This window comes from Terrapene carolina, unplaced genomic scaffold (assembly GCF_002925995.2).
Source record: "Terrapene carolina triunguis isolate 2854851 unplaced genomic scaffold, T_m_triunguis-2.0 Scaffold120, whole genome shotgun sequence".
Taxonomy (NCBI): Eukaryota; Metazoa; Chordata; order Testudines; family Emydidae; genus Terrapene; species Terrapene triunguis.
The window spans coordinates 9812604-9822414 of NW_020664471.1; the positions used below are offsets into that span (position 1 = coordinate 9812604).

General features: G+C 45.9%; 1 protein-coding gene across 1 annotated transcript; it reads left to right on the forward strand.

Annotated features, from left to right (window-relative positions):
• The first annotated feature begins 216 nt into the window (after positions 1–216).
• Positions 217–5701, forward strand: TMEM247 (transmembrane protein 247). The gene is made up of 4 exons (XM_029911743.1): positions 217–253; positions 947–1083; positions 2047–2383; positions 5445–5701. Exons 1-4 carry the CDS (start codon positions 217–219, stop codon positions 5699–5701), a joined length of 768 nt encoding a protein of 255 aa, XP_029767603.1.
• Positions 5702–9811: the final 4110 nt, after the last annotated feature.

Sequence of the window (9811 nt, forward strand, 5' to 3'; positions counted from 1 at the left end):
CAATAAAACAAAACAGCTCAGTGGTTTTACAAGTACAGTTGGCTTGAAGCCCAGACCCAACCCCTAAACAATATGGACACGACACAAAATGTTAACATTTCCTGTCACTCCTAGAGACTGAGTACTCAGGTGTAGATAGCTTACGCTTGTCTGTCTTGATTCTCACATAACTCAGGTTGAGACCTTGAGGACAGCTACCAGAATCAGGAACTCTAGATGGAACAGGAGATCTTCCTTGACAATGGACAACCAGGTAAGCACAGGTGTTTTGATGATATTCCTCTTCCTCTGTCGCACGACCAAGCACAGACATGGGTTGAACCAAACATGGGCTACCTCCTGAGCAGACAGCCCTTGACAGAGTGTATAACCCCCTTATATAGACTCTCTATCACTAGGCAGAATGACTGCTTTTCCTACAGGCCCTTCTCACCACTACCTCTCCTCCATGCCACTCCTTAGTTGGAGGGAAACACTCCATCAAAATCGATAGTGTCATTGTATTATCCTACTTCAAATCCCTACTTAAAACTTTCCACTCTCCAGGAAGCCTACAAATCACTGCCAGCTAATCATTACTAGCCTTATGGTAAGCCAGACTACTGCCTACTATGCATGCTGCCACTGTGTGAAGGAATACAGTCTCATTCACTGAAGAAGCTGGAAGGCGGCTACAGAAGGAAAAGAACTGATCTAGTGGTTAAGGCTCTAGACTGGAATCAGGAGAACTGGGTTTATCCCCGACTCTGCTGCAGATTTCCCCATGTGCTGTTGGGCACCTCACTTACATCAGAACTTTTGGGCAAGAGAGTTAAAGGCCCTTAGCGACAGAGCATTTAGGATGTTGTAGCAACAGCTGGATTATGATGACAGCATAGTGTGGAACCTGTGACATCAGCATGGCAGTTTGCACAAATCTGGGTTTGAACTTTGTGCTGCTATCTAGATTCAACACCAGCTGCCCCAGTTCAGTTTTCTGTATGGGACAGTGAAAGACTTGTAAAACTGTGGCTACTGCCTGTGAATCCAGCATTATCCAGCCTCATTTCTGTCTCCTCTAGCTTTGTACTTAAGACCTCTATGGTAAGAATAATAGTTTTCTGTGGTTTCTTATTTTCTTCTCTTTCTGTCATAGGCTTTAAAATATAACTCAGGGGAAGAGTTTCACATTTTCTGTCTACATCCATTTTATTCAAAAAACTCTTGCATACATTATGTAAATAAATACTGTGGCTTTCCATAAGCCTAGAGGGCAGACCTGTCAGTGGCATGATCCCTACATAACTCTTGGGTCTGCTGAAAGCCATCCAACCTATTCTGCTGCTGTTATTTAGCCTATTACTAATCCCAAGACAGGGAGGCATCTCATCTTCATTGGCTCATTTTGGCATCTCATATTTATGAGCTGACAGAAATTAATTCAGAGTAGCAAAACATTTCTCTCCTGGCTAGATATATCCAAGATGGTAGCAGAGTCTCATGACTCCATGGTACTAAGGGGATGCTAATTTCATATCTGGTTGACCACCATCCACTAGACTTGAATCAGAGATAGATTTGTCCCCTATGTTTTTCTTCATTGACTTTCCAACTGACCCACAGTTGCAGTGTTCTTTATGCTTAGTCAAAGGCCATGGGTTTTAGTCCAGGGCTTTGATCTGGTTATTGGGACAGGGTTAGGTCCCATCTACTCAGATTTGGGGTGGGGGGGAGGGGAAGTTTACTCTCCTAATGACTGCATCTGAAGTTGGGGAGAAGGAGGGGCAAAAAGTGAGGGGGACAAAGTTTGGGGGGAGAAGCAACTGCCCCTCTTGCCCCATAGCAAATGATGCTGCTGCTTTTCACCACAATATAAGTGGAGCCTCTGACTTTCTAGTAGTTCAGACAGGGCTTTGAATTTTCAAGTGTAGTAGCTTTCTATATATAGTTGGGCTGCCAGCCTGCATCTGACCCAGCTGAGCTAGTTGAAAAACATTTACCAGAAGATTGTTTAAATAGTTTATCAGTTAAATAGGAGTGGATGATTTTCCCTGATCTATGGACTAGGACACCCCTGAAAATACATCATCAGGAACATCTGGGGTGACAGAGCCACCAGACATTAGGGACCAAGACCTGCACGTGGAGACTAATTCACAGGCAGAACTGGATTCTCTGCAACCAGAACATATTACCAATGATGGTGAGATCAGCACCTGTGTGGAGATGGAGCAGCCAAACTCCAGGCTGGCCCAAGTGGCTGAGACTGAGCTGGAGAAGATGCGGCTGGATATGGAGCTGACTATGCTGAAATACCAATATGAGGAGAAGGAAAAGCAGCGGCAGCACAAAGAGAAGATGGAGCAGATGCGTCTGCAGTCACCATCTGGACATGTGAGTACAGGTGACAGCGTAAACAGGGGGAGGCATGACCCAGATGTGTGCTTTCCACATGGTCCAAGTTTAAAATATTTCCAAATCTCCACAAAGGTTAATTTCTTTGAGAAAACTTCTATTCAGTCAGTCTCAAACCCAAAAATGTGATCTCATATTAGGATCTTACACATTAACTCCAGAGACAGAGAAAAAAATAATATATTGGAGAAAAGTTATTCTGCCATTACTTGTACTTGTTACTGGTTTGCCTGCTAGATAGAGAGGGGTAAGAGTGGCTTCCCGGTCAGGGCCGGCTCTAGGCACCAGCATCCCAAGCATGTGCTTGGGGCGGCACTTTTCAAGGGGTGGCACTCCAGCCCTTTTTTTGGGGGGGGGGGGGTTGGTTTCGGGGGGGGCCCCGGGGCTTTTTTTTTTTTTTTTTTTTTGCTTGGGGTGGCAAAAAAACCTGGAGCCGGCCCTGTTTCCGGTCAGCCATATAAATGCATTGTTTCCCTCACTGGTTGAATAGTTTAGTACTCAACTTTCTCCCCTTCAAGAGGAATGATAGATATTAAAAAACACACACAGAAGAGAAGTCCAGCAGACGCCTCCTCTCAGACCTGGCTTTCTCCTGATGGACCAGGCACTTTTCTTCCCTTCACCCTCTGCCAGAAGCTCAGACCCTGGGATCTGGGAATAAAGGAAGCAAGACCCATTGTACAAGCCCCTCTTGAAAACCCCCCCAAACTCCTTCTATATTGGAGAAAGGTAGCTTATGCAGCCAGCCCCTTCCCAGAATTCCTCACCAGAATCTAACTCCCATGGTCCCTCTGCACTACAAATCCCAGAATTTCTTCAATTTTCATCAGGAACACAGAATAGGACAGAATCTGGACTCTACTTGAAGGGGCCAGCATACTCTATGGCGAAGGAATACAAATGTCTACAATGGAACCGGTCAAAGAGGTCCTGTGACCTAAATTCCCTGTAAGCTGCGGGGCCACGTTTATTTAGTGCTGCACAGGCGCTCAGGGAAGCTGCCCGGAGACCAGCCAGGGGATGGGTACCCCTCCCCCAGCCTAACCAAGCCCTAGACCTGCTGCAGCCCAGCCTCAGGGCCCAGGCTGGACCCAGGCCCAGACCTCCTCGGGCCCAGGAAGGGGTGCCTCTCCTGCAGCCAAAGCCCCCTACTCTTCCCCCCCAGCCCAGGAGCTGCTACGGGTGGGGGAGGAAGGAGAGCTGAGGGGAGTCCTCTCTCCCCACTGTAGCCCCAAAGTACCCTCCTGCACCTCAAACCCCCCAGCCCCACCCCAGAGCCCACACCCCTGCACCCCAACTCTTTGCCCCAGCTCTGAGCCCCTCATTCCTGGCCCCACCTCAGAGCCTGCACCCCCTGCCAGAGCCCTCACACCCCAACCCTCTGTCCCCTCCCACACTCCAAACCCCTCATCCCCACCACATGAATTTTGTTATGTGCACCAATATGGAGGTGATGTGTCACACATCACCTCCATATTGGTGCACATTACAAAATTCATTCTGCACGTGGGTTGGAAAAATTAGCGGGAACACTGCCTGTGACTAGAACAGATTTTGAGGGTGTGTTCTAAAGAATTAGAGGGGTGGTTAAAGGACCAAACCCCAAGTGTAGCAAAGCAAACAGGTGTGATGGTTGATCTGAACAGCAGGTGCTATGCCCATATAAATGAGAAACACAACAGGATCTAAAGGAACAGGCCAGATAGCAGTTCACTTGTGGGGAACCCCAATTAGCTCTGAACGTAAGACGCATTGCGTCCAAACGAATGGCTGCAAATGGGGAAAGGTGGTGCCTGAAACTGCCAAACCAATAGGAAAAATGGAGCAAGTGTTGCTATGAGATCTGCTATTACAGCCCTGATGGGCAACCCTTCAATAGGTAATCTGCCCCTCTTTCTTTCAGTAGCGCACATTGAGCAGGTACTGTTGAATGGAAACATACAGCTTAAGGTTGAAGTTGCAGATGATAACTTTATGCTATACAAGATTCACCAGTTAAATTCACTTCCACATGAAGGCATTAGGGATCATGAAATAGCTAGCTCTCCTGATGGCTCAAATATTTCTCAGATGGGAAGAGGGAAAATGAGTTCAGGGTAGGAGTGTGGTAAAGGAGTAACCTGTACCAATGTTATTGGGAATTACTATGACATGATTTACCCTGCTAGTCTCTCAAAGTCAATTCAGGAATCTCTCAGTGGCAAGGACTGAATGGAAAAAGCCTGGCCTAATTCAGCCCAAGTAAATAAAAGGAACTCCTGAGATGCTCCTGCTTCCATCGAGGCTGAATTTGGCCATATGTCCTCAATATAAAAAAAAAAGTTAAGGAGAAAAGTAACTGTTGGAATTCCTGTGTTGCACATAAAGCAGCTGCCACATGTTTAATGGACTTGAAGTCCATCTTGACTGAAGAAAAAATAATTAAGTATAGAGGTACCCAGAACTTGGAGTGTTGTGCTGACCAGAAGTTGTGGAAAACTGTTCTGGGAGACTGGGTTCACATACCAAGAGTGTCCCCCTGCAGGAGAGGGAGGAGAATGGGAAATGGGTAACAGTTCACATTTGAGTGAGTTTGCGCACAAATTGCTAGCAATTATTTTCTTAACTGGTTATCCAGGCTTTAAAAGAAAAATCCATAGGATAACACAATTTTTTTCCACCCTGATGTTTATAAAGAATGATCAGAGCATTACTGAACCTGTCTGAGATGCCCAAAGCAGAAAAATAGCAGGAGATACAAGAACAACTATGGAGCCCAGCCCTACATCAGAACCACCTTTTCAGAGTCATAGCCAAGTATTTTGGGAGTCTTGAGTATATGACAATCAGCACAGGCCAAGCGGTTCCACAGCTCAGTCTAATTCATCTGGCTGTTCAAACAGAATCGCACTGGGTCTTAATCAGAGAGTTTGTCCATGCATCATATTAGTGATAGTTTATGGTCACAAAGGCAAGGGACATGCTGAGTAGAGGAGTCTTTTCGCAAGGCATATATAGAACATGGCCCTTCAATATCACATTTCTGCCCCTTTGTCCACAGCCTGCTGAAGGATGCCAGGACCTCCTCATGCCCCAGAACCAATTTGCTTTGTTCCTGTATTGCTTCATCTTCATACATGTTATCTACACAGCAAGGGAACTGTTGCTCTTCATTGTTAAGAAGCATCACCTATTCATCATTGTGGTTACCTTGTTATATTTAATTAAAAAGCTCTGGGATTATTTGTGTTGCTTTGTTCTTCCTCTGCAAGGTCTACATTGGTTGAAGCCTCTGATTGGTATCCACAATGTTCTGATAGTAAGGTGATAGGCACCATATAAGGATTAGAGAAGTGTTACATGAAGCCAAATTTTCAAAAGTAGCCACTGGTTTTAGAATTACTTCAGTGTTTGTCTTGACTTCCCCATGCCCTAAATGTCACTGCTGTTAATGATATCATTGATGGACAGTTGTGCAGAATTGTCCCTCTAATCCAGCATGGTTAGAAGTTAGACATGCTAACAATTTATTAGGTCATTAGATTGCCCTCCTGGAAGCTAACTCAGAACCATTTCATACTGTATATTCTCCAGTACTTCATCCAGTTGCATTTTAAATGTTCCAAGCAAAAAGACCTGCATTTCCTGTGGGAAGTTATTCCACAGTACCACACCTCTCACCTTTGAGGAGTTTCTTCTGACTTTTCCATTTCACAGTTTCATGCCTTTATTTCTAATTACACTGCAGGGCTCAAAGTAAACCACCACTAAAAGGGAAAGCAGGCAGTAGGCTGAGAAAGGGGTATCAGGAGCACTCAGGTGAGATGGGATAGAGAGGAAGCTAATAGGAGAAAGGACATGAGTTCCCATTTCAAGACCTGATGCCTTGTTGGGAATCAGTGTAAGGTAGTGTTGTAATCTAGTCTTCCTTTGCTTTTGCCAAAATGCCCAAAATTGAAACAAAAAAACTGAATGAGGTCAAAATGAACATTTCGTTTTGACCCAACTCAATTTTTTTTTTAAACTTTCTGATTCACCAAAATTTTTGGAAAAATGTCATTGTCAGTTCAACAAGAAACATTCTCCCCCCTCCCCCCCATTTTTCAGAATTTCCTGTGAACTAAAAAATTTGTTATTCACCCAGTTCTAGTGCAGAAAATTCTGTCATCCACACCAGGCCAGCTCTGCCCCTACCCTCTTCCTGTTCCCTTTAATGAACCTAGAGCCAGCAGCAGCAGCATCATGGAGCAATGCTAAAACTACCAATCCAGATTATGCCTGATGCCTGTCAGTAGGACTAGGCTCCTTGGAGTGTTTAATTTGTAATCAAAGAGGTGCCAGGGCTCAAGCAATTTTTGTTTTTACTTTTAACACTGATGCAGTAAGTCCAGAGGTGCCGGGGCTATGAACTGCCAAGCCTGGAGGTACTGGGGCTCAGCCCTGGCACAAATTAAGCACTGGCTTCTTGTGCCTTTGATCAGGGCCTGGCTCAATCTATCCCTTTGGCGAGAGTCATAAAAATCAAACAATTTTGATAGTTTGTGTCCCACCGAAGGAGAAAAATACATGTTCTACAAATCTAAGACTGGGTACAATGATTCCCGCCCCAAAAAACAACATTCACATGTGATGGCTTACATCAGGGCCACACCTCACCAGGGATTGAGCCAGGGACTGCCAGAGTGGAAAGCATGAATCGTTACAGCCTGAGCTTAAAAGCCAGGCTCTTAGATTGAGAATTACTGTACAACCACATCCTCTATGGGTCAAGCACAGAGGGAGATTCATAGTCACACACACTGATCAGTAGCTTTTACTTCCTTTGGGTTGAGCTCATCCCCCATGTCTGAGGCCCACTGCCATTTGAATCCCAACATGTCCCTATTTATGTAATGCTGCTATTTTGGCCAGCACAGGGTATTGAATAAGGAACCTGCAGCATTAAACACAGGAATTGCTATAGGTTGTGCTAAAGAGCCGACCTTTGGAGGTAGGGGTTATAGCAGAGTCATATCCTTGGATAGGGAATCCAGGGGGATACCACACATTCTCCAGGGTGTTACACACACTCATAAGTATGATTGGACTTGCCCTGTCTTGCTCCCCTGCCTGTCCCATATAGAGACTCTCAGTCTAAAAGCAGGGCACAGTATCTCTCCAACTTCTTCATACCGACAATGACTCAGCATGATGCCGTTGGGCCCTCCGCCGGCCATCAAACCTTCCTTTTAGCACCTACAGTACAGTTACATGAAAGTGTACTATTACAACAGTGTTGAGGAGACCAGGAGAGAATAAACTTGCTTTGATGTGATGTGTGCAAAGACTGGGATACATCCCCAGCCCCCATTATGTTTATTAGCACCAAATCGTCTCCTTAGGGTCCACTGCTCTAATCACTCTAGTCCTCTTGCTGTCTGACTCTAGCCTCATGTGTTTGTCACCCCTCCCATTTTAATGTTATCTTCAAATTTGATCACATATGATTCTACACAAAATGCTCATCTGACAAAGACAGCCCTGAAGCAACCTGGGTCTGGGAGCTCTGCTTGAAGCTTGGCTGATGCTTCATCTTTGTGATTGAAGCAGCTCTATGGATCACCTGGAAATCCACAGACCACAGTGCGAGAACCATGGTCATAGCAGTCACCCTCACTATCTTACTTGTTTGGAGCCTGGCTTAGCACCTTGGCTTTCACACTGGTGCAGACAGGAGATTGATTTAATATTTGTAGTAGTTCTCTGGGGCTACAATTCTCACTTACCCTCTTGAATGCTTAAAGATAGCACATGACCCATGATTCAGTAGAAGGGAAAGGAACCTGTGGGGTCCTACAGGTGGTGTCAGTAATATATCTGACAACAGATAACCTCAAACATAACAGCCCTTGTGGTTTCCATTTACCGCAGTGCAGGTAAAGGGCCTATGCACATACACAGGCTGTCATCAGTGCTAGCCACTGGGAGGTTACAAGTGCTTCTTATCACAAGGTCCACTCACCACAGGGAAGCCTCCTCCTGGTTGCTCTGGAGATTAGCTCTTTCCAGGTCCAGGTCCAAGCCCCTCCCCCATCTGCTGCTTGCAGCACACCCTGCTGCTTCCCTCTCCCTCACTCTGTGACTCAGGGTGCTCCCTCTTTATGACTCAGCACTCTGGCCAGGTTACTTTGCACGTGTCCCCCCCCCCCCTTTTCAGGGTATCAAAGTCTTTCCTTATCAGCAGTCTTCTATGATTCTTCTTTGATTGGCAAAGATTAGGGTTGGAAGAGACCCCAAATAAATCATCCCAACCAGGGATTTGTCAAGCCAGGCTTTAAAAACCACTAAGGATGAAGATTCCACCACCACCTCCCTAGGTAACCCATTCCAATGCTTCACCACCCTCCTAGTGAAATAGTGTTTCCTAATATCTAACCTAGACCTCCCCTAGTGCAACTTGAGACCATTGCTCCTTGTTCTGACATCTGCCACCACCTGAGAACAGCCGAGCTCCATCCTCTTAGCAGCCTTCAACTACCTGAAGGGGGGTTCCAATCAAATCCCCCCTCACTCTTCTCTTCTGCAGAAGAAATAAGCCCAGTTCCCTCAGCCTCTCCTCATAAATCATGTGCCCCAGCCCCCTAATCATTTTCATTGCCCTCTGCTGGACGATCTTCCCCTTCACTGCCCTGTGATGCCACTTCCCTGGCAGAAGCTGGTAGGGGAACCCAGGACCACTCTCTAAATCAGCAGAGAATCTCTGTTCTATTCTGGACCTTACTGTCTTTTCCCTGAAGCTTTCCTTACCTTCTGGGGGTATGTCTACACTACAGGATTAATCCGAATTTAGATAATTCGAATTTGGGAAACAGGTTGTATAAATTCGATTGTGCGTGGCCACACTAAGCACCTTAATTCGGTTTTTAACCACATTAATTCGGTGGTGTGCGGCCACACTACCCCATTAATTTAAACACAGTAATTCGGTGGTGTGCGGCCACACTAACCCTAATTCGAATTAACAAAATCGATTTAGGCTCTACTCCGTTCGTCGAGGTGGAGTACAGAAATCGATTTAAAGGGCCCTTTAATTCGAATTAACTGGCTCTGTAGTGTGGACGGGTGAAGGGTTAATTCGGATTAACGCTGCTAAATCCGAATTAATCCCGTAGTGTAGACCAGGCCTGGTTCTCCCCTCCTCTGGGTTTACCAGCCCCAGAAGGCCACCCTCCTCCCACAGAGTAACTCTAGACTACTTACCTCTGTAACACCAAACACTTCCCTGCAACCCCTCTCTGCTATCTGGCTTCATAGAAGCCCACCTGTTCCTGCACAGGTGAGCTTCCCCTAATTAGGGCTTTCCTCTCAGACCTAATTCTCCCAGCTTGCAGCCTAATAGGCCCATCTGGCCTTCATTAACTCCTTCAGGGAGAGTGTGGGGTGAACACCTCATCACACT

What these genes read in the sequence shown, in the direction of transcription:
- TMEM247 (XM_029911743.1), top strand. Translation starts at nt 217, where the DNA reads ATGGAACAGGAGATCTTCCTTGACAATGGACAACCAG. An exon ending in CCTTGACAATGGACAACCAG is followed by an intron (nt 254 to 946) that starts GTAAGCACAGGT and finishes GCTGCTATCTAG; the next exon opens with ATTCAACACCAGCTGCCCCA. An exon ending in TTGTACTTAAGACCTCTATG is followed by an intron (nt 1,084 to 2,046) that starts GTAAGAATAATA and finishes TCTATGGACTAG; the next exon opens with GACACCCCTGAAAATACATC.